The following is a 25,562-nucleotide window of genomic DNA, read 5'->3' on the forward strand; positions in this document are numbered from 1 at the left end:
CACCTAAGCAGCAGAGCACAGGAAATTGGGTTACTGTAAGGAGAGGAAATGGCAGTGTGAAAGGACAGGCAGAGCAGGGTTCCCCTGTGGCCATACCCCTCCACAACAGGTATACTGAATTGGATACTGTTGTGGGAGATGCTTTACCTGGGACAAGCTGCGACAGCCGGAACTCTGATACTGCGACTGGTTCTACAGCGCAAAAGGGTGGGATGAAGAAGGGGAGAGCAGTAGTGATAGGGGACTCAATGGTCAGAGGTACAGACCGGAGATTCTGTGGTCGGGACAGAGACTCCCGCATGGTTTGCTGCCTCCCAGGTGCCAAGGTCAGGGATGTCTCTGATCGCGTGCACAGCGTTCTAAAGTGGGAGGGTGATCAGCCAGATGTCGTAGTACACGTCGGTACCAATGACGTGGGAAGGAAGAGTGAGGAGGTCCTAAAGAGTGAGTACAAAGAGCTTGGAAGGAAGTTAAAAAGCAGGACCCCGAGGGTAGTAATCTCAGGATTGCTACCTGAGCCACATGCCAGTGAGGGCAGGAGTAGGATGCTTGGGCGGATGAACACGTGGCTGAGGAACTGGTGCAGGGGGCAGGGTTTCCAATTCTTGTATCATTGGGACCTCTTCTGGGGCAGGTGGGACCTGTACAAGAGAGACGGGTTACACCTAAACTACAAGGGGACCAATATACTTGCAGGGAGATTTGCTAGTGTTATTGGGGAGCGTTTAAACTAGATTTGCAGGGGGGTGGGAACCAGAGTGCCAGAGCAGATAGTGGAGCAGGGGTAAAAAGACAGGTTAGTTCAAGCAAAATCACAAATGGAAGAGTAGAGTGTGGTGGAAATAATTTTTTGAGGTGTGTCTATTTCAATGCCAGGAGTATTGTGGGGAAGGCAGATGAGCTGAAGGCGTGGATAGACACGTGGAAATATGACATTATAGCCATTAGTGAAACTTGGCTACAGGAGGGGCAGGACTGGCAGCTCAATGTTCCAGGGTTCCAATGTTTCAGGCGGGATAGAGGCAGAGGGATAAAAGGTGGGGGGGTGGTATTGTTGGTCAGGGAAAATGTTACAGCGGTACTCAGGCAGGATAGATTAGGGAGCTTGTCTACAGAGGCCCTATGAGTGGAGCTGAGAAACAGGAAAGGTATGACCACATTAATGGGCTTGTATTATAGACCACCCAATAGTCAGCGAGAATTGGAGGAGCAAATCAGCGGAGAGATAGCTGACAACTGCAAGAAACACAAAGTTGTGATAGTAGGGGATTTTAATTTTCCACATATAGATTGGGACTCGCATACTGTTAAAGGTTTAGACGGGGTAGAGTTTGTAAAATGTGTTCAGGAGAATTTTCTACATCAGTATATAGAGGTGCCAACTAGAGAGGATGCGATATTGGATCTCCTATTGGGAAATGAGTTAGGGCAGGTGCTGGATGTGAGTGTGAGGGAACACTTTGGATCCAGTGATCATAATGCCATTAGTTTCAACCTGATCGCAGATAAGGATAGATCTGGTCCTCGGGTTGAAGTTCTGAACTGGAAAAAGGCCAAATTTGATGAAATGAGAAGGGATCTGGGAAGTGTGGATTGGCACAGGCTGTTCTCTGGTAAGGATGTAAATGGAAAGTGGGAGGCCTTCAAAGGAGAAATTTTGAGAGTGCAGAGTTTGTATGTTCCTGTCAGGATTAAAGTCAAAGTAAATAGGAATAAGGAACCTTGGTTCTCGAGGGAGATTGTAACACTGATTAAGAGGAAGAAAGAGTTGTATGAAATGTACAGGCAGCAAGGAACAGATCAGATGCTCGAGGAGTATAAAAAGTGCAAGAAGCTACTTAAGAGGGAAATCAGGAGGGCTAAAAGAAGACATGAGATTGCTTTGGCAGACAGAGTGAAGGAAAATCCAAAGAGCTTCTATAGGTATGTTAGGAGCAAAAGGATAGTGAGGGATACAATTGGTCCTCTTGAAGACCAGAGTGGTAGACTGTGTATGGAACCAAAAGAGATGGGGGAGATACTAAATGGTTTTTTTGCATCCGTATTTACTGAGGAAACGGGCATGGAGTCTACGGAAATAGGGCAAACTGGTAGGGAGGCCATGGAACCTTTACAGATTAAAGGGGAGGAGGTGCTCGCTGTCTTGAGGCAAATCAGAGTGGATAAATCCCCAGGACCGGACAGGGTATTCCCACGGACCTTGAGGGAAGCTAGTGTTGAACTTGCAGGGGCCCTGGCAGACATATTTAAAATGTCAGTATTCACGGGGGAGGTGCCGGATGATTGGAGGGTGGCTCATGTTGTTCCGTTGTTTAAAAAAGGTTCCAAAAGAAATCCAGGAAATTATCGGCCAGTAAGTTTGACGTCGGTGGTGGGCAAGTTATTGGAAGGTGTGATAAGGGATAGGATCTACAAATATTTGGATAGACAGGGACTTATTAGGGAGAGTCAACATGGCTTTGTGCGTGGTAGGTCATGTTTGACCAATCTATTAGAGTTTTTCGAGGAGGCTACCAGGAAAGTGGATGAAGGGAAGGCGGTGGATGTTGTCTACCTGGATTTCAGCAAGGCCTTTGACAAGGTCCCTCATGGGAGGTTAGTTAGGAAGGTTCAGTCGCTAGGTATACATGGGGAGGTAGTAAATTGGATAAGACACTGGCTCAATGGAAGAAGTCAGAGAGTGGTTGTGGAAGATTGCTTCTCTGAGTGGAGGCCTGTGACTAGTGGTGTGCCGCAGGGATCGTTGTTGGGTCCATTGTTGTTTGTCATCTATATCAATGATCTGGATGATAATGTGGTAAATTGGATCAGCAAGTTTGCTGATGATACAAAGATTGGAGGTGTAGTGGACAGTGAGGAAGGTTTTCAAAGCTTGCAGAGGGATTTGGACCAACTAGAAAAATGGGCTGAAAAATGGCAAATGGAATTTAACGCAGACAAGTGTGAGATATTGCACTTTGGAAGGACAAACCAAAGAGGAACGTACAGGGTAAATGGTAGGACTCTGAAGAGTGCAGTTGAACAGAGGGATCTGGGAATACAGGTACAGAATTCCCTAAAAGTGACGTCACAGGTGGATAGGGTCGTAAAGAGTGCCTTTGGTACATTGGCCTTTATAAATCGGAGTATCGAGTATAGAAGTTGGAGTGTTATGGTAAGGTTATATAGGGCATTGGTGAGGCCGAATTTGGAATATTGTGTACAGTTTTGGTCACCTAGTTACAGGAAGGATGTAAATAAGGTTGAAAGAATGCAGAGAACGTTCACAAGGATGTTGCCGGGACTTGAGAAGCTGAGTTACAGAGAGAGATTGAATAGGTTGGGACTTTATTCCCTGGAGCGTAGAAGATTGAGGGGAGATTTGATAGAGGTGTATAAGATTTTGATGGGTATAGATAGATTGAATGCAAGCAGGCTTTTTCCGCTGAGGCTAGGGGAGAAAAAAACCAGAGGGCATGGGTTAAGGGTGAAAGGAGAAAAGTTTAAAGGGAATATTAGGGGGGGCTTCTTCACGCAGAGAGTGGTGGGAGTGTGGAATGAGCTGCCGGATAAAGTGGTAAATGCGGGGTCACTTTTAACATTTAAGAAAAACTTGGACGGGTTCATGGATGAGAGGGGTGTGGAGGGGTATGGTCCAAGTGCAGGTCAGTGGGACTAGGCATAAAATGGTTCGGCACAGACAAGAAGGGCCAAAAGGCCTGTTTCTGAGCTGTAATTTTCTATGGTTCTATGGTTCTAAACTCCATCTGCCATTCGTCAGCCCACTGGCCCAATTGATCAAGATCCTGTTGCAATCAGAGATAACTTTCTTCGCTGTCCACTATGCCACCAATATTGGTATCATCTGAAACATCACCAACAGTGCGGCACTTCCTCAGTACTGACCTTCTGACAGTGCAACATTCCCTCAGTACTGACCGTCTAACGGTACGGCACTCCCTCAGTACTGACCGTCTGACGTTGCAGCACACCCTCAGTACTGACCCTCTGACCCTGAGGGAGCACTGAAGGAATGCTGCGCTGTCAGAGGGTCACTGCTGAGGCAGCGTCCCCTCTGACAGTGCAGCACTCCCTCAGCACTGACCCTCTGACAGTGCAGCACTCCCTCAGTACTGACCCTCTGACAGTGCAGCACTCCCTCAGTACTGACCCTCTGACAGTGCGGCACTCCCTCAGTACTGACCCTCTGACAGTGCGGCACTCCCTCAGTACTGACCTTCTGACAGTGCAGCACTCCCTCAGTAATGACCCTCTAACAGTGCAGCACTCCCTCAGTACTGACCCTCTGACAGTGTGGCACTCCCTCAGTACTGACCCTCTAACAGTGCAGCACTCCCTCAGTACTGACTCTCTGACAGTGCAGCACTCCCTCAGTACTGACCTTCTGACAGTGCAGCACTCCCTCTGTACTGACCCTCTAACAGTGCAGCACTCCCTCAGTACTGACCCTCTGACAGTGCGGCACTCCCTCAGTACTGACCCTCTGACAGTGCGGCATTCCCTCAGTACTGACCCTCTGACAGTGCAGCACTCCCTCAGTACTGGCGCTCTGACAGTGCGGCACTCCCTCAGCACTGACCCTCTGACAGTGCAGCACTCCCTCAGTACTGGCGCTCTGACAGTGCGGCACTCCCTCAGCACTGACCCTCTGACAGTGCAGCACTCCCTCAGTACTGGCGCTCTGACAGTGCGGCACTCCCTCAGCACTGACCCTCTGACAGTGCAGCACTCCCTCAGTACTGACCCTCTGACAGTGCGGCACTCCCTCAGTACTGACCCTCTGACAGTGCAGCACTCCCTCAGTACTGACCCTCTGACAGTGCAGCACTCCCTCAGTACTGACCCTCTGACAGTGCAGGTTCAAGGGGCTGAATGGCCTCCTTCTTTTGTTTGATTTTTGACATCTGTTTGAGGATCCACTCAGTGTTTAATTGGCTCTGAGGAAGTCGGCAGCTGAAATGTTTCTGTATTAAATTTGGAATTTGTAAGGAAACGGGACAAAGCTCCGGACAGGTGGAAATGTGAACATTCACTGAAGGAAGCTCCTTTAATCAGAATACTCTGCATTTATATAGCACCTTTAACACAGGTACATTTCCCAAGGTGCCTCACAGGGGATATTTGGACAGGTGACAGGTTGAGGAGATGATTTCTAAAGAGTGTTTTGAAGAGAATTGGGGAAATTCAGGGTGCAAACAGCTGGAGGCACAGCAGGAATGGGGTCTACAGGAGAGGCTGGAGTTGGAGAGGCTGCGAGGGTGTGAGGGTGCAAGTGTGCGAGAGTACGAGGGTGTGAGGGTGCGCGACAGTGCAAGGGTGTGAGGCTGTGAGAGTGCGCAAGGATGCGAGGTTACGAGGGTGCGAGGTTACGAGGGTGTGAGGGTGCGAGGTTACGAGGGTGCGAGGTTACGAGGGTGCGAGGTTACGAGGGTGCGAGGTTACGAGGGTGCGAGGGTACAAAATTTGGGTTGATCACAGAGCAAGGGAGGGATGAGAAAAAAATGAGAAATAAATCATTTGATTTGCAACCACAAACAAGCGCCTCTGGTTTGTCACAGCTGACGTGCCCTGTCCTTTCTGTTTCATTCCAGGGTATTACTGGAGCCTCAGGACCACTTGGACCCCCCGGACCCCCTGGTTTACCTGTAAGTGCGGAAGGGAGAAAGTTTAAACAATGCTTCATTGTTCATGATTTTTACCCCTGGCCCCAGCATGGGATTGGCTGAGGACAGGATGTCGCAGGCGGGGTTCCCTGATGTTGGGGAAGTGGGCCACACAGAACACCATTGGCAGGTGGGACTCGATGATCCCACTGGCAGCCAATGGCGAACCCCTTCCTGGCTGGAAATCACCCACGGGAAATGGTGGAAACTCTCACCAAGACAGAGGGGTTGACAGGTGTTCTTTCCGGCTGAGGGAAGGTTTGAAGTAGAGTTCCCCAGGGGTTGGTATTGAAATCTTTGCTTTTCCTGATATAAATGATCTAGATTTTGGTTTCCAGGAGACAATTTCAAAGTTTGTGGATGACATAAAACTTTATAAACTGTGAGGAGGACAGTGTAGGAGTTCAAAAGGACATCGACAAATTAGTGATGTGGACAGAGAGGTGGCAGATGAAGCTCAGTGCGGGAAGTGTGAGGTGATTCATTTTGATAGGAAGATCATGGAGAGACAATGTCAAATAAAGGGTAAAATTCTTAAAGGGGGCGGGAGCAGAGGGAGCTGGGTGTATCTGTGCAGAGATCATTGAAGGTGGCAGGACGGGTGGAGAGAGCAATTAATAAAGCATATAGTATCCTGGGCTGCTTAATAGGGGCACAGAATACAAGAGCAAGAAGGTAATGCTGAACTTTTATAAAACCCCAGTTCAGCCTCAGATGGAATATTGTGTGGAGGTCTGAGTGCTGTACCTTAGGAAGGATGTGAAGGCTTTAGAGAGAGAGTGCAGAAAAGATTCAGGAGAGTGGTCCCAGGGATGAGGAACTTCAGTTATGAGGATAGATTGGAAAGGTTGGGACTGTTCTCCTTGGAGAATCAGAGGTTGAAAGGAGATTTGATTAAAATCATGAGGAATCTGGACAGAGGAGACAAGGAGAAATGTCCCCCTCGCAAAAGGAATGAGAGTGAGTGGATTCAGAATGAAAGTGATTTGCAAAAGAAGCAAACTCAACATGAGGAACACTTTCCCACAGCGAGTTCCCACAGGTTAATGTCCGGAATGCACTGTCTGAGTGTGTGGTGGAGGCAGATTCACACAGCGAGTTGTTAGGATCTGGAATGTTCTGTCTGAGAATGCGGTGGAGACTGGTTCAATCGAGAGATTCAAACAAAAATCAGATGATTATCTGAAAAGAACCAATCTGCGGGGGGAGCGGGGAGAAAGTGGGAGATTGGCACTGGGTGAGTTGCTCATTCAGAGAGCTGGTGTTGAGATGATGGGCTGAATGGTCTCCTTCTGCACTGTAATTATTCTGTGATTGGGTAGGATTCCCTTAACTCTTCACAATGAGGTTGGAGCTTTAATATCCGAACTGGAAGGAGGAAAGGACTTTAGTTTAACTGAGAGGTTAACGCCTTGGGGCTTTTTTCTTAAATAATGGACGGTTTTGGTGAGTTAAACATAGAGATGATTTTTACATTGGTAATGGAAAGCAGAACCAGAAGCCATAAATATCAGATAATGATTAATAAATCCAATGGAAATTCAGAAGAAACTTTACCCAGAGTGTGGGGAGAATGTGGGACTCACGCCCACAGGTATTGGGGAGAATGTGGGACTCACTCCCACGGGGAGTGCTTGAGGTGAATAGTATCAATACATTGAAGGGGAAACTGGATAAACAAATGAGGGAGAGAGGAATCAAAGGAGATGCTGATAGGGTGAGAGGAAGAAGGGGTGGGAGGAAATTCATGTGGAGCAGAAACGCCAGCACGGAGCAGATGGGCTGAATGGCCTATTCTGTACTGTGAGTATAATGTAATGCTGTGTTTGGAAATCAGGATTTTTTTCATTGTTGCTGGAATATTTTCTGGAGAATAACTCCAGTGTATAAATGCAAATTATAAATCACAGTGTGATTGGCCAAGGAACTCTGGCTGAATAGGTTACTCTGTGAATCTCAGCTTGTGAAATGTTTTGGCTTTGAGGAGGTTCTGAATTCTCTCTGTTTGATCACAGGGTCCACTGGGTCCAAAAGGTTCCAAGGGTTCGACGGTAAGTAATCACACACTCCTCCCCTCCTCGCTTTCATTTCTCTCTGAGATCAGTGGCCGGATTGTCCCCATTTTGGCGGTCATCTCGAGTCAAGAACTTTCCCAACTCACTATATCCGCCTTGATGAATCAGTCTTTAATATGCACATTTCCCCCAGGGGGGAGAGGCTGGATAGAGTCTGGCCGGATGATCCTTTGTTCTCGGTTATAAATTCCCCTGGGTTGGGTTGTAAGAGACCTGCATTTATCCTCAATCTTTTTCTTTTTATATACTTACAGAAACTTTTACTGTTTGCTTTTAAATTCTTTTCATATTTACTCGAATAGTCTATTCTTCCTCTCTCAATCAATCCCTTGGTCCTCCTTTGCTGAATTCTGAACTGCTCCCAGTCCTTAAGCTTACTACTTTCTATCGCCCTGTGACTCCTCTTGATCTGACGCAAGCCTTCATTTATTTTGTTATTCCTCACCCCTCAAATCCCCTCACCACCTCCCCATCACAATGCCCCCTTGTAGACCTTATGCCAACTCCATATCCATCCTGGGCAGGCCTAAGGAGCCATGTGAAGATGAAAAATTAAGCTGCAAATAATTCCATGTGCATTTGATAGTGAAAAAAAACCCATCGATGGGTGTTTACATCCACCCCATTCAAACTTTGAAATCTCTTGTTAAAAAATTCTTCAATTCAGACTCCACATCAAACAGTGAACTTGGAGCTTGTTGAGAATGAGGATCAGTCATCCTAATAGAACCATAGAACCATAGAAAATTACAGCTCAGAAACAGGCCTTTTGGCCCTTCTTGTCTGTGCCGAACCATTTTTTGCCGAGTCCCAGTGACCTGCACTTGGACCACATCCCTCCACACCCCTCTCATCCATGAACCCGTCCAAGTTTTTCTTAAATGTTAAAAGTGACCCCATTTACCACTTTATCCGGCAGCTCATTCCACACTCCCACCACTCTCTGCGTGAAGAAGCCCCCCCTAATATTCCCTTTAAACTTTTCTCCTTTCACCCTTAACCCATGCCCTCTGGTTTTTTTCTCCCCTAGCCTCAGCGGAAAAAGCCTGCTCGCATTCACTCTATCTATACCCATCAAAATCTTATACACCTCTATCAAATCTCCCCTCATTCTTCTACTCTCCAGGGAATAAAGTCCCAACCTATTCAATCTCTCTCTGTAACTCAGCTTCTCAAGTCCCGGCAACATCCTTGTGAACCTTCTCTGCACTCTTTCAACCTTATTTACATCCTTCCTGTAACTAGGTGACCAAAACTGTACACAATACTCCAAATTCAGCCTCACCAATGCCTTATATAACCTTACCATAACACTCCAACTTTTATACTCGATACTCCGATTTATAAAGGCCAAAGTACCAAAGGCACTCTTTACGACCCTATCCACCTGTGACATCACTTTTAGGGAATTCTGTACCTGTATTCCCAGATCCCTCTGTTCAACTGCACTCTTCAGAGTCCTACCATTTACCCTGTACGTTCTACTTTGGTTTGTCCTTCCAAAGTGCAATATCTCACACTTGTCTGCGTTAAATTCCATTTGCCATTTTTTAGCCCATTTTTCGAGTTGGTCCAAATCCCTCTGCAAGCTTTGAAAACCTTCCTCACTGTCCACTACACCTCCAATCTTTGTATCATCAGCAAATTTGCTGATCCAATTTACCACATTATCATCCAGATCATTGTTATAGATGACAAACAACAATGGACCCAACACCGATCCCTGCGGCACACCACTAGTCACAGGCCTCCACTCAGAGAAGCAATCCTCCACAACCACTCTCTGGCTTCTTCCATTGAGCCAGTGCCTAATCCAATTTACTACCTCCCCATGTATACCTAGTGACTGAACCTTCCTAACTAACCTCCCATGAGGGACCTTGTCAAAGGCCTTGCTGAAATCCAGGTAGACAACATCCACCACCTTCCCTTCATCCACTTTCCTGGTAACCTCCTCGAAAAACTCTAATAGATTGGTCAAACATGACCTAACACGCACAAAGCCATGTTGACTCTTCCTAATAAGTCCCGAATAATATTGAATGGTAGAGCAGGCTTAAAGAGGTGAATGGCTTACTCCTGTTCCTATTTTGTATGTTTCTATAATCAAGCCTTTGAAACTTAGCCAAGCATTCATCATGACATAATACTAGCTCTTGGGAAAATTTCAACAAAAAACTCTTTTGAAACTGTGTGACCAGATGTCAATATCATCTTCTAATCGACATCAGATGGTCTGTCAATCAAAACATTCCAGCAGCTCTCCTTTACCTCAGTGACAGTTTCACCTCTGGGGCATTACGCAGAGCTGCTCCTCCTCCAATCGAGCATGTTTACATCCACCCCAATTCACACTCTGCCTTAAAATCCTTTGCAACACCCACAATGGGGTCAATTTGAACTCTGTTCTTGATTCAAATGGCCTGGCTAAGTTGGGTTAGAGTCACAGAGTCATAGAGGTTTACAGCATGGAAACAGGCCCTTGGGCCCAACTTGTCCATGCCGCCATTTTTTTTTAAACCCCTAAGCTAATCCCGATTGCCCGCTTTTGGCCCATATTCCTCTATACCCATCATACCCATAGAACATAGAACAGTACAGCACAGAACAGGCCCTTCGGCCCACGATGTTGTGCCGAGCTTTATCTGAAACCAAGATCAAGCTATCCCACTCCCTATCATCCTGGTGTGCTCCATGTGCCTATCCAATAACCGCTTAAATGTTCCTAAAGTGTCTGACTCCACTATCACTGCAGGCAGTCCATTCCACACCCCAACCACTCTCTGAGTAAAGAACCTACCTCTGATATCCTTCCTATATCTCCCACCATGAACCCTATAGTTATGCCTCCTTGTAATAGCTCCATCCACCTGAGGAAACAGTCTTTGAACGTTCATTCTATCTATCCCCTTCATCATTTTATAAACCTCTATTAAGTCTCCCCTCAGCCTCCTCCGCTCCAGAGAGAACAGCCCGAGCTCCCTCAACCTTTCCTCATAAGACCTACCCTCCAAACCAGGCAGCATCCTGGTAAATCTCCTCTGCACTCTTTCCAGCGCTTCCACATCCTTCTTATAGTGAGGTGACCAGAACTGCACACAATATTCCAAATGTGGTCTCACCAAGGTCCTGTACAGTTGCAGCATAACCCCACGGCTCTTAAACTCCAACCCCCTGTTAATAAAAGCTAACACACAATAGGCCTTCTTCACAGCTCTATCCACTTGAGTGTCAACCTTTAGAGATCTGTGGATATGGACCCCAAGATCTCTCTGTTCCTCCACAGTCTTCAGAACCCTACCTTTGACCCTGTAATCCACATTTAAATTAGTCCTACCAAAATGCCCATGTATCTATCTAAATGCTTTTTAAAAGACAAAATTGTACCCGCCTCTACTACTACCTCTGGCAGCTTGTTCCAGACACTCACCACCCTCTGTGTGAAAAAAGTATCCCTCTGGACACTTTTGTATCTCTTCCCTCTCACCTTAAACCTATGCCCTCTAGTTTTAGACTCCCCTACCTTTGGGAAAAGATGTTGACTATCTCGCTGATCTGTGCCCCTCATTATTTTATAGACCTCTATAAGGTCACTCCTCAGCCTCCTACGCTCCAGAGAAAATAGTCCCAGTCTATCCAGCCTCTCCTTATAACTCAATCCATCAAGTCCCGGTAGCATCTGAGTAAATCTTTTCTGCACTCTTTCTTGTTTAATAATATCATAGAACATAGAACATAGAAAGCCACAGCACAAACAGGCCCTTCGGCCCACAAGTTGCGCCGATCACATCCCCACCTCTAGGCCTATCTATAGCCCTCAATCCCATTAAATCCCATGTACTCATCCAGAAGTCTCTTAAAAGACCCCAATGAGTTTGCCTCCACCACCACCGACGTCAGCCGATTCCACTCACCCACCACCCTCTGAGTGAAAAACTTACCCCTGACATCTCCTCTGTACCTACCCCCCAGCACCTTAAACCTGTGTCCTCTCGTAGCAACCATTTCAGCCCTTGGAAATAGCCTCTGAGAGTCTACCCTATCCAGACCTCTCAACATCTAGTAAACCTCTATCAGGTCACCTCTCATCCTTCGTCTCTCCAGGGAGAAGAGACCAAGCTCCCTCAACCTATCCTCATAAGGCATGCCCCCCAATCCAGGCAACATCCTTGTAAATCTCCTCTGCACCCTTTCAATGGCTTCAACATCTTTCCTGTAATGAGGTGACCAGAACTGCGCGCAGTACTCCAAGTGGGGTCTAACCAGGGTCCTATAAAGCTGCAGCATTATCTCCCGACTCCTAAACTCAATCCCTCGATTAATGAAGGCCAGTACGCCGTACGCCTTCTTGACCGCATCCTCCACCTGCGAGGCCGATTTAAGAGTCCTATGGACCCGGACCCCAAGGTCCTTCTGATCCTCTACACTGCTAAGAATGGTACCCTTCATATTATACTGCTGCTTCATCCCATTGGATCTGCCAAAATGGATCACCACACACTTATCCGGGTTGAAGTCCATCTGCCACTTCTCCGCCCAGTCTTGCATTCTATCTATGTCTCGCTGCAACTTCTGACATCCCTCCAAACTATCCACAACACCACCTACCTTGGTGTCGTCAGCAAACTTACCAACCCATCCCTCCACTTCCTCATCCAGGTCATTTATGAAAATGACAAACAACAAGGGTCCCAGAACAGATCCCTGGGGCACTCCACTGGTCACTGACCTCCATGCAGAGAAAGACCCCTCCACAGCCACTCTCTGCCTTCTGCAGGCAAGCCAGTTCTGGATCCACAAGGCAACAGCCCCTTGGATCCCATGCCCTCTCACTTTCTCAAGAAGTCTTGCATGGGGGACCTTATCGAACACCTTGCTGAAGTCCATATAGACCACATCCACCGCTCTTCCTTCGTCAATGTGTTTGGTCACATTTTCAAAGAACTCAACCAGGCTCGTAAGGCACGACCTGCCCTTGACAAAGCCGTGCTGACTACTTTTGATCATACTAAACTTCTCTAGATGATCATAAATCCTGTCTCTCAGGATCCTCTCCATCAACTTACCAACCACTGAGGTTAGACTCACCGGTCGGTAATTTCCCGGGCTGTCCCTGTTCCCTTTCTTGAATATAGGGACCACATCTGCAATCCTCCAATCCTCCGGAACCTCTCCCGTCTCCATCGACGATGCAAAGATCATCGCCAAAGGCTCCGCAATCTCCTCCCTCGCCTCCCACAGTAACCTGGGGTACATCCCATCCGGTCCCGGCGACTTACCAACCTTGATGCCATTCAATAGTTCCAACACATCCTCTTTCTTTATGTCCACATGCTCGATCCTTTCTGTCCACCGCAAACCAGCAGTACAACCACCCAGATCCCTTTCCACCGTGAATACCGAGGTAAAGTATTCATTAAACACCTCTGCCATTTCTAACGGTTCCGCACAAACTTTTCCCCCTTCACCTTTTAAGGGTCCTATGCCTTCACATCTCATCCTTTTACTCTTGACATATTTGTAGAAAGCCTTGGGATTCTCCTTAATCTTACCCGCCAAGGCCTTCTCATGACCCCTTCTCGCTCTCCTAATTTCCTTCTTAAGCTCCTTCCTACATCCCGTATACTCCTCTAAATCCTTAACACCTCCCAGCTCTCTGAACCTTCTGTACGCCTCTCTTTTCTTATTCACCAGGTTCATCACAACCTTCGTGCACCACGGTTCCCGTACCCTACCAACACCCACCTGTCTCATCGGAACGTTGTCATGCAGAGCTCCAGACAAACATTCCTTGAAAATCCTCCACTTTCCTTCGGTACTTTTCCCCAAGAATGCCTCCTTCCAATTTACCCGTCTAATTTCCTCCCTGATGACACTGTATTTCCCTTTACTCCAGAGAAACACTTTCCTAGCCTGCCTGATCCTATCTCTTTCCAATGCTATCGTGAAGGAGATAGAATTATGATCGCTATCCCCAAGATGCTCACCCACCGAGAGATCCTCCACCTGTCCAGGTTCATTAGCCAGCACCAGATCAAGTACAGCCTCTCCTCTAGTAGGCTTATCCACATACTGTGTCAGGAAACTCTCCTGGACACACCTAACAAACTCCTCTCCATCCAAACCCCTAGCCCTAGGGATATTCCAATCTATGTTTGGGAAATTAAAATCTCCCATCACGACAACTCTGTTATTCCTACATCTCTCCAGGATCTGTTTCCCCATCTGCTCCTCAACATCTCTGTTACTATTGGGCGGCCTATAGAAAACACCCAGCAACGTTACCGACCCCTTCCTGTTCCTAACCTCCACCCACAGAGACTCCGTAGTCAATCCCTCCACGGCGTCCACCTTCTCTACAGCCGTGACACTATCCCTGATCAACAGTGCCACTCCCCCCCCTCTCTTGCCTCCCTCCCTGTCCTTCCTGAAACATCTAAAACCCGGCACCTGAAGCACCCAGTCCTGTCCCTGAGACATCCAAGTCTCCGTAATGGCCACCACATCACAATTCGAAGCAGCAATCCACGCTCTAAGCTCATCCACTTTATTCACTACACTCCTGGCATTAAAATAGACACATCTCAGACCTTCAGCCTGAGCACTTCCCTTCTCCATCACTCGTCTAACCTCCCTCTTACCCTGTTTACATTCCTTATCTATTTGCGAGCTAACCTCCTCGCTCTCAGTCCCCTCATTTCGATTCCCTCCCCCCAACCTTTCTAGTTTAATAGGGTGACCCGAATTGCACACAGTATTCCAAGTGTGGCCTTACCAATGTCTTGTACAACTTCAACAAGACATTCCAACTCCTGTATTCAATGTTCTGATCGATGAAACCAAGCATGTCGAATGCCTTCACCACTCTGTCCACCTGTGACTCCACTTTCAAGGAGCTATGAACATGTACCCCCAGATCTCTTTGTTCTGTAACTCTCCCCAACACCCTACCATTAACTGAGTAAGTCCTGCCCTGGTTCAATCTACCAAAATGCATCACCTCACATTTGTTGAAATTAAACTCCATCTGCCATTCGTCAGCCCACTGGCCCAATTGATCAAGATCCCGTTGCAATTGGAGATAACTTTCTTCACTGTCCACTCTGCCACCAATCTTAGGGTTTGCCTCCTGTATGAGTCACATCCTGTCCCTTTCCGCCACCGGAAAAATTGGATCTGCTGGAAATGGGGGCAAGGTGGCTTTGGGACCCAGTGATGATCTTCAAAGGTCTGCTGAGTCTTCGTGGTCTGTGAGCGTTGGGCCCATTGTGTGTGTGTGTTGTCTGCATGTGCCTCCAGTTGCTAAAGCTCTGTCTGTTTGTACTTGCTTTCAGGGACTTGCTGGTCAGAAAGGGGACACAGGTTTAATTGGAGTTCCTGGACCTCCCGTAAGTATCGATATAACTTCGCGGAATGGTGAGGGTAAATTATTTACTCAGAGGAAAGCTGGATCTCAGTCTGGTTGAAGGAAAGAGCTTTCGCACTCGCCTGAACCTCAGGACATCCCAGAACACTCGGCCATCAGTGAAGTGGTTTTAAATGTGGTCACTGTTGTTGTGAAGGAAGTTAATCAATTTTCAATTATCTGTGACCCAATCCGACCGCTGAATATTTACAGACCAATAAAATCATTTATTTTGTAAAAATCAGTAATTTTCTACTCGGTCTAAAATTAAGATCTCAAATCGTTCAAAAATCTTTATCTAGGATGTTGATGCTGGTCCTGGACATATTGATTGAGTTTAGTCAGCAGATCCCTGTTAAACCATCCTCCAGAAACAGCTTTGAAAGGTGTCGAGTACAGAAGCTGTAGTCACTTTGCTCCTGCAGAAACGACAGAATGAGCTGGTGAGGAATCGGTGCTGTCTGTTAAACTGGAGCCGTGGGATTATCATTGAAAATTGTTTCAGTAAAATGTCCTTCAGCAAAGCAAATCAACTGCCTCCCCCCCCCACCCGACTGCCCTCCCTCTTCCGTCCCCCCTCCCCTCCGCCTCCCTCTTCCCCCCCGCCCTCCCCCCATTGTGCCCTCTCCCCACCCTGCCCCCCCACTGTCCCTCTCCCTCCCCTCCGCCTCCCTCCCCCTCCCCTACGCCTCCCTCCCCTCCCCTCCGCCTCCCTCACCCATCCTCCACCCTACCCCCATCCTGCCCTCCCCCAGCCGTACCCTTCCCCTTCCCTCCCCCTTCCCTTCTGCCTCCCTCGCCCCTCCCCCTACCCTCCCCCATCATGCCCTCCCGGCCCTGCCCACTCTGCCGTGACTTTCCCACAATTCCAGCAGCCCTGGCAATTGGGAGAGTTCCAGGTCCACAGGGACTGAGGTCCGCTTGGTGAAACCACCAAGCTCCCTTGCTCTGACATTGGTGTCCAAAACATTGAGTGCAAATTGTCCAACACAGAATTGCTGCACTCCCATCATTTAATTCATCAGGAACAGATACAGAGGGGAATTCGAGGAGACTGAATTTTTCACACAGCAGGTTTCAGTCATCTGGAATGTTCTCTCTGATTCTTACTGACACTCCAGCACAGAGTGAGACCATTCTGCCCACTGTGTCTGTGCTGGCTCTTTGAAAGACCTACTCAATTACTCCACTCCCCCTGTCCATCTCCCAGAACATTTCCCTGTTTTGTGAATCTGCTCCCACACCCGCTCAGACATTTAGATATCAGGCTTTGTTTTATTCTGGGGAAGAGTTTAATATTTTCACCATTTTTTATTTCTAATTTAAAGGGTCCACCAGGTGAGGTCATCCAGCCTCTCCCAATCCGAACACCAAAGAAATCCCGGAGATCTTCCGATGGGATGCAAGCAGACGAGATGGACAACATCCTGGATTATACCAATGGCATGGAGGACATCTTTGGTTCACTTGACAACTTGAAAATGGAGGTAGATCGAATGAAGAACCCGATGGGAACTAACAGCAATCCTGCCCGGACCTGCAAGGACCTCCAGCTCTCTCACCCAGACTTCCCAGATGGTAAATGAAGGAACATGAGCAGGCCATTCAGCCCCTCGAGACTTTGCACCATTCACAGGAACATGAGGAGGCCGTTCAGCCCCTCAAACCTGCTGCATCATTCACAGGAACATGAGGAGGACATTCAGCAGCTCTGATCCACCTGTCCATGGATCAAGGCGATCAGTATTTACTCTCCTTTACTCCATAAGAACATAAGAAATAGGAGCAGGAGTAGGCCATCTAGTCCTTCGAGCCTGCCCCACCATTCAATAAGATCGTGGCTGATCTGAAGTGAATCAGTTCCACTTACCCGCCTGCTCCCCATAACCCTTAATTCCCCTACCGATCAGAAATCCATCCATCCGTGACTTAAACATATTCAACGAGGAAGCCTCCACCACTTCAGTGGGCAGAGAATTCCAGAGATTCACCACCCTCTGAGAGAAGAAGTTCCTCCTCAACTCTGTCCTAAACTGACCTCCCTTTATTTTGAGGCTGTGCCCTCTAGTTCTGGTTTCCTTTCTAAGTGGAAAGAATCTCTCCACTTCTACCCTATCCAGCCCCTTCATTATCTTATATGCTTCTATAAGATCCCCCCTCAGCCTTCTAAACTCCAACGAGTATAAACCTAATCTGCTCAGTCTCTCCTCATAATCTACACCCCTCATCTCCGGTATCAACCTAGTGAACCTTCTCTGCACTCCCTCCAAGGCCAATATATCCTTTCGCAAATAAGGGGACCAAAGCTGCACACAGTATTCCAGCTGCGGCCTCACCAATGCTTTGTACAGATGCAGCAAGACTTCTCTGCTTTTATATTCTATCCCCCTCGCGATAAATGCCAACATCCCATTTGCCTTCTTGATCACCTGTTGTACTTGCAGACTGAGTTTTTGCGACTCATGCACAAGGACCCCCAGGTCCCTTTGCACAGTAGCATGTTGTAATTTTTTTAAATTTAAATAAAAATCCAATTTGCTATTATTTCTTCCAAAGTGAATAACCTTGAATTTGCCAACGTTATACTCCATCTGCCAGATCCTCGCCCACTCACTCAGCCTGTCCAAATCTCTCTGCAGACCTTCCGCTTCCTCCACGCAATTCGCTTTCCCACTTATCTTCGTGTCGTCAGCAAACTTTGTTACTCTACACTCAGTCCCCTCCTCCAGATCATCTATGTAAATAGTAAACAGTTGAGGCCCCAGTACCGATCCCTGCGGCACGCCACTAGTCACCATCTGCCAACCAGAAAAGCACCCATTTATTCCAACTCTCTGCTTCCTGTTGGATAGCCAATCCCCAATCCATGCTAACACCCTACCCTTTGCAACCTTTTGGGAAGGTTGCAACCTTTGCAACCTTCCCAAAAATTCAGCAGCATCCTGATCTCTCACTGTTTAGGGAGAGGACTCCAGATTTCCAATCCCCTTTGTGAGAAAGGACTTTGTGAAATCACCCCCGAACAGCCTGGCTCTGTTATAAACAAAGAACAAAGGACAGCGCAGCAGAGGAATAGGCCCTTCAGTAGTTTGCGGACGACACAAAATTGGCAGGACTTGCAGATAGTGAGGAGCATTGTCAGAAGCTACAGAAGGATATAGATAGGCTGGAAATTTGGGCAAAGAAATGGCAGATGGAGTTCAATCCTGATCAATGCGAAGTGATGCATTTTGGGAGGAATAATGTAGGGAGAAGCTATACGATAAATGGCAGAACCATAAAGGGTGTAGATACGCAGAGGGACCTGGGTGTGCAAGTCCACAGATCCTTGAAGGTGACGTCACAGGTGGAGAAGGTGGTGAAGAAGGCATATGGCATGCTTGCCTTTATAGGACGGGGCATAGAGTATAAAAGTTGGGGTCTGATGTTGCAGATGTATAGAACGTTGGTTCGGCCGCATTTGGAATACTGCGTCCAGTTCTGGTCGCCACACTACCAGAAGGACGTGGAGGCTTTGGAGAGAGTACAGAGGAGGTTTACCAGGATGTTGCCTGGTATGGAGGGGCTTAGGTATGAGGAGAGATTGGGTAAACTGGGGTTGTTCTCCCTGGAAAGACGGAGGATGAGGGGAGACTTAATAGAGGTGTATAAAATTATGAAAGGCATAGATAGGGTGAACGGTGGGAAGCTTTTCACCAGGTTGGTGGTGACGTTCACGAGGGGTCATAGGTTCAAGGTGAGGGGGGGGAGGTTTAACACGGATATCAGAAGGACGTATTTTACACAGAGGGTGGTGGGGGCCTGGAATGCGCTGCCAGGCAAGGTTTTGGAGGCGGACACACTGGGAACGTTTAAGACTTATCTAGATAGCCATATGAACGGAGTGGGAATGGAGGGATACAAAAGAATGGTCTCGTTGGACCAGGGAGCGGCGCGGGCTTGGAGGGCCGAAGGGCCTGTTCCTGTGCTTTCTTGTTCTTTGTTCTTTGAGCTGTGAGGAGGATGCAGAGATGCTTCAGTGTGAATTGGACAGGCTGAGAGTGTGGGCATCTGCATGGCAGATGCAGTATAATGTGGATAAATGTGAGGTTATCCACTTTGGTAGCAATAATAGGAAGATAGATTATTACTTGAATGGGTGTAAATTGAGAGGTGGATACTCAGCGAGACCTTGGAGTCCTCGTGCATTAGTCACTGAAAGCAAGCGCGCAGGTACAGCAGGCAGTAAAGAATGCAAATGGTATGTTGGCCTTCATGGCGAGAGGATTTGAGTAGAGGGATAGTGATGTTTTGCTGCAATTGTACAGGGCGTTGGTGAGGTCACACCTGGAGTATTGTGTGCAGTTTTGTTGTCCTTATCTGAGGAAGGATGTCCGTGCGATAGAGGGAGCGCAGCGAAGGTTTACCAGGCTGATTCCTGGGATGGCAGGTCTGTCATATGAAGAGAGACTACAGACCAGTGAGCCTAACGTCGGTACTGGGGAACTTACTGGAGTCCATTATCAAGGATTTCATAATTCGGCATTTGGAAGGCAGTGGTATAATCAGATAAAGTCAGCATGGATTCACAAAAGGGAAATCATGCTTGACAAATCAACTGGAATTTTTTGAGGATGTAACTTGTAGAGTTGACCGAGGAGAACTAGTGGATGTGGTTTATTGAGACTTTCAGAAGGCTTTCGACACGGTCTCACATAACAGACTACTATATAAAGCTAAAGCACCTGGGATTGCAGGGAATGTCTTGAGATGGATAGAAAGCTGGTTAGCAGATAGGAAGCAAAGAGTTGAACTAGACTGGTCTTTTACCACCTGGCGGGCAGTGACTAGTGGGGTTCCACAGGGATCTGTGCCCGAAGCTTAACTCACCATCTTAAAAAGTGTAAAGCCAACAAGCTGGGCTTTGGACATCACATGAATGAAACTTTGAAACATTTAAACGCAGCGACACCTTTGCATGTTCAGCTGACTCCAGGAACCAATCCAATGGGAACTACAGCCTCTGCCTGCCCCCCCAGAGAGTGGGGAGAATGTGGGACTCACTCCCACAGGGAGTGGGGAGAATGTGGAACTCACTCCCACAGGGAGTGGGGAGAATGTGGCACTCGCTCCACAGGGAGTGGGGAGAATGTGGAACTCACTCCCACAGGGAGTGGGGAGATTGTGGAACTCACTCCCACAGGGAGTGGGGAGATTGTGGAACTCGCTCCCACAGGGAGTGGGGAGAATGTGGAACTCGGTTCGACAGGGAGTGGGGAGAATGTGGAACTCGCTCCCACAGGGAGTCGGGAGAATGTGGTACTCAGTCCCACAGGGAGTGGTTGAGGTGAATAGTTTTGATATGTTGAAGGGAAACTGGATAAACACCTGAGGGAGAAAGGAATAGAAGGAGATGCTGATAGGGTGAGAGAAAGAGGGAGTGAGAGAAGGTCCATGTGGAACACAAAGACCAGCACGGAGCAAATGGGCTGAATGGCCTGTTCTGCACTTGAAATGTATTGGGGATAATCTCCGCTCTTCCCGGGGCGTGTTTCTGGGTGGCAGCGGGCAGCTGGCCAATGCTGGGATCTCGGCTGCCGCCCCGGTCAATGGGATTTCCACAGCCCTGGGAAACCCCTGATGGCGGGGCAGGGGGCAGTGTCGGGGTGATCAGAAGATCCTGCTGCCGTGTAGGGCGGGAACATTCTGGCCAGTGTTACCCTGTGATTGAGTGTGCTGTGCTGTGTGTTTCCGGAATGTTCTGTTGCATGATACTGATGAAGGGGCTGTATGGATGAAGTTGAATCCCGTTCACAATGTAAGACTGTGTGTTTTTATCCCGCTCTCTCCATCAGGTGAATATTGGATTGATCCGAATCAGGGATGCCACGGGGATTCCTTTAAGGTGTACTGTAACTTTACCAGCGGAGGGGAAACCTGTATCTACCCAGACAAGAAATCAGAAGGGGTGAGTAACTTACTGTTTCCTAACTTCATACATGTAGCAGCAGAGGAGGCCATTCAGCACATAAGATCCATGCTACATCTTTCAAAGAGTTTTCAATAATTCCCACCCAGAGATTCACCAGGTCATAGATTCCAGATCAAAAGTAATTTACGTTGAAAGTGTGGTGACCAGAACTGAATGCAATCCTCTAGTTTGGGCCTAATCAGAGCTTTAGGAATGTTCAGTATAGCCTCCCTGCTTTAAAACCCAAGACCTCTATATATCAAGCTCAAAACAGCTCTCCCAATATGTCTCACATTCAACAAGCATCGATTCCCATCCACCCCTCGGGTCCCTGTGACCGGCACAGTCTCTGGAACTGTCCACATTGCTTCCCCCCTTCAGCAGAAACATTTCAGCTAACGCTCCATTTGCCACTTGTCTGGACATTCAGACAGTCTCTCGGTGTCCGCTTACAGTCCATCAATATCATCTTCACCTTTTCCCACTTCTCCAAACATAGAAACATAGAAAATAGGAGCAGGAGGAGGCCATTCAGCCCTTCGAGCCTGTACCACCATTCAACATGATCATGGTTGATCATGCACTGTCAGTATCCCACTCCCGCTTTCTCTCCAGACCCCCTGATCCCTTTCGCCACAGGGGCCACGTCCAGCTCCCTCTTGAACATATCTAACTAACCGGCCCCAACAGCTTTCTGTGGGAGAGAATTCCACAGGTTCACAACTCTCTGAGTGAAGAAGTTCTTCCTCATCTCCGTCCTGAATGGTTTACCCCTCATTCTTAGACTGTGACCCCTAGTCCTGCACTTCCCCAACACCGGGAACATTCTTCCCGCATCTCGCCTGTCCAGTCCCATCAGGATTTTATATGTTTCTATGCGATCCCCTCTCATTCTTCTCAATTCCAGTCAGTACAAGCCCAGTCGATCCAGTCTCTCTTCATATGTCGGTCCTGCCATTCCAGGAATCAGTCACAAAGTTTGGTTTCAAACGCAAATTTTTTCATTTTACTCTGAATTCCAATATCAGTTTACACACGGCAACAAAAAAAATCAGTGGAACAATCACTGACCTGCGGTGAGCAGCATACTCTACTCCTGATCTTTCGACAGTGCGGCACTCCCTCAGTACTGACTCTCTGACAGTGCGGCACTCCCTCAGCACTGACCCTCTGACAATGCGGCACTCCCTCAGTACTGACCCTCTGACAGTGCGGCACTCCCTCAGCACTGACCCTCTGACAGTGCGGCACTCCCTCAGTACTGACTCTCTGACAGTGCAGCACTCCCTCAGCACTGACCCTCTGACAGTGCGGCACTCCCTCAGCACTGACCCTCCGACAGTGCGGCACTCCCTCAGCACTGACCCTCTGACAGTGCGGCACTCCCTCAGTACTGACCCTCTGACAGTGCGGCACTCCCTCAGCACTGAGCCTCTGACAGTGCGGCACTCCCTCAGTACTGACTCTCTGACAGTGCGGCACTCCCTCAGCACTGACCCTCTGACAGTGCGGCACTCCCTCAGCACTGACCCTCTGACAGTGCGGCACTCCCTCAGTACTGACCCTCTGACAGTGCAGCACTCCCCCAGCACTGACCCTCTGACAGTACAACACTCCCTCAAGTGAGAATCCAAAGAGCATCTAAAGGGCAAAAGAGTAACAAGGGAGAGAGTAGGGCCTCTTAAGGATCAACAAGGTCACCTATGTGCGGATCCACAAGAGATGGGTGAGATCCTAACTGAATATTTCTCATCAATATTTACTGTTGAGAAAAGCATGGATGTTAGGGAACTTGAGGAAATAAATATTGATGCCTTGAGGAGTGTACATTTTACAGAGAAGGAGGTGCTGGAAGTCTTAGAGCGCATCAAGGTAGATAAATCTGTGGGACCTGATGAAGTGTATCCCAGGACATTGTGAGAGGCTAGTGAGGAAATTGCGGGTCCCCGAGCCGAGATATTTGAATCATCGATAGTCACGGGTGAGGTGCCTGAAGATTGGAGAGTGGCAAATGTTGTGCCTTTGTTTAAAAAGGGCTGCACGGAAAAGCCTGGGAACTACAGGCCAGTGAGCCTCACATCTGTGGTGGGTAAATTGTTGGAAGGTATTCTGAGAGACCGGATCTACAGGCATTTAGAAATGCAAGGACTGATTAGGGACAATCAGCATGGCTTTGTGAGTGGAAAATCATGTCTCACAAATTTAATTGAGTTTTTTGAAGGGGTAACCAAGAAGGTAGAGAGGGCAGTGCAGTTGATATTGTCCACATGGACTTTAGCAAGGCCTTTGACAAGGTACCACATGGTCAGTTGTTGCATAAAGTTAAATCTCACGGGATCCAGGATGAGCTATCTAAATGGATACAAAATTGGCTTCTTGACAGAATGTGGAGATGCCAGCGTTGGACTGGGGTAAACACAGTAAGAAGTTTAACAACACCAGGTTAAAGTCCAACAAGTTTATTTGGTAGCAAAAGCCACACAAGCTTTCGGAGCTCCAAGCCCCTTCTTCAGGTGAGTGGGAGTTCTGTTCACAAACAGAGCATATAAAGACACAAACTCAATTTACATGAATAATGGTTGGAATGCGAATACTTACGCAAGTATTCACATTCCAACCATTATTCATGTAAATTGAGTTTGTGTCTTTATATGCTCTGTTTGTGAACAGAACTCCCACTCACCTGAAGAAGGGCTTGAAGCTCCGAAAGCTTGTGTGGCTTTTGCTACCAAATAAACCTGTTGGACTTTAACCTGGTGTTGTTAAACTTCTTCTTGACAGAAGCCAGAGGGTGGTTGTAGAGAGTTGTTTTTCAAACTGGAGGCCTGTGACCATCGGTGTGCCTCAGGGATCAGTGCTGGGCCCACTGTTATTTGTCATTTATATTAATGATTTGGATGAGAATATAGGAGGCATGGTTAGTAAGTTTGCAGATGACATCAAGATTGGTGGCATGGTGGACAGTGAAGAAAGTTATCTCCAATTGCAACAGGATCTTGATCAATTGGGCCAGTGGGCTGACGAATGGCAGATGGAGTTTAATTTCGACAAATGCGAGGTAATGCATTTTGGTAGATTGAACCAGGGCAGGACTTACTCAGTTAATGGTAGGGCATGGGGAGAGTTACAGAACAAAGAGATCGAGGGGTACATGTTCATAGCTCCTTGAGAGTGGAGTCACAGGTGGACAGAGTGGTGAAGAAGGCATTCGGCATGCTTGGTTTCATCGGTCAGAACATTGAATACAGGAGTTGGGACGTCTTGTTAAAGTTGTACAAGACATTGGTAAGGCCACACTTGGAATACTGTGTGCAATTCGGGTCACCCTATTATAGAAAGGATATTATTAAACTGGAAAGAGTGCAGAAAAGATTTACTGGGATGCTACCGGGACTTGATGGATTGAGTTATAAGGAGAGGCTGGATAGACTGGGACTTTTTTCTTTGGAGCGTAGGAGGCTGAGGGGTGACCTTATAGAGGTCCATAAAATAATGAGGGGCATAGATCAGCGAGATAGTCAATATCTTTTCCCAAAGGTAGGGGAGTCTAAAATTAGAGGGCATAGGTTTAAGGTGAGAGGGGAGAGATACAAAAGTGTCCAGAGGGGCAATTTTTTCACACAGAGGGAGGTGAGTGTCTGGAACAAGCTGCCAGAGGTAGTAGTAGAGGCGGGTGCAATTTTATCTTTTAAAAAGCATTTAGATAGTTGTATGGGTATAGAGGGATATGGGCCAAATGTGGGCAATTCTTTCACACAGAGGGTGGTGAATGTCTGGAACAGGCTGCCAGAGGGAGTAGTAGAGGCGGGTACAATTTTGTCTTTTAAAAAGCATTTAGATAGTTACATGGGTAAGACGCGTAGAGAGGGATATGGGCCAAATGCAGGCAATTGGGATTAGTTTAGGGGTTTTAAAAAAAAGGGCGGCATGGACAAGTTGGGCCGAAGGGCCTGTTTCCATGCTGTAAACCTCTACGACTCGAAGGCTCTATGACTCTAAGTATTGATGCTCTGACACCGCGGCACTCCCTCAGTATTGACCCTCTGACAGTGCAGCACTCCCTCAGTACTGACCCTCTGACAGTGCGGCACTCCCTCAGCACTGACCCTCTGACAGTGCAGCGCCCCCTCAGCACTGACCCTCTGACAGTGCAGCACTCCCTCAGTAGGGAGGGATACAAAAGAATGGTCTAGTTTGGACCAGGGAGCGGCACGGGCTTGGAGAGCCGAAGGGCCTGTTCCTGTGCTGTATTGTTCTTTGTTCTTTGTTCTGAGTGAAAAACTTACCCCAACCATCTCCTCTGTACCTATTCCCCAGCACCCTAAACCTGTGGCCTCTCGTGACAACCATTTCAGCCCTGGGTAAAAGCCTCTGAGAATCCACTCTATCAATACCCCTCAACATCTTATACACCTCTATCAGGTCACCTCTCATCCTTCGCCTCTCCAAGGAGAATAGACCTAGCTCTC

The 25,562-nt window shown here is 47.8% G+C and overlaps 1 protein-coding gene across 1 annotated transcript in view; it reads left to right on the forward strand.

The window, feature by feature from the left end:
• Positions 1–25,562, forward strand: part of LOC144497798 (collagen alpha-1(XI) chain-like) — a 494,895-nt gene that overhangs the window by 459,636 nt on the left and 9,697 nt on the right. The window contains exons 45-49 of the mRNA XM_078219235.1: positions 5,592–5,645; positions 7,679–7,714; positions 15,073–15,126; positions 16,472–16,721; positions 20,978–21,090. Of these exons, the coding sequence (XP_078075361.1) occupies positions 5,592–5,645; positions 7,679–7,714; positions 15,073–15,126; positions 16,472–16,721; positions 20,978–21,090 (507 nt within the window). The remainder of the gene's footprint in view (positions 1–5,591; positions 5,646–7,678; positions 7,715–15,072; positions 15,127–16,471; positions 16,722–20,977; positions 21,091–25,562) is intronic.

Source organism: Mustelus asterias, chromosome 8 (genome assembly GCF_964213995.1).
Source record: "Mustelus asterias chromosome 8, sMusAst1.hap1.1, whole genome shotgun sequence".
Taxonomy (NCBI): Eukaryota; Metazoa; Chordata; class Chondrichthyes; order Carcharhiniformes; family Triakidae; genus Mustelus; species Mustelus asterias.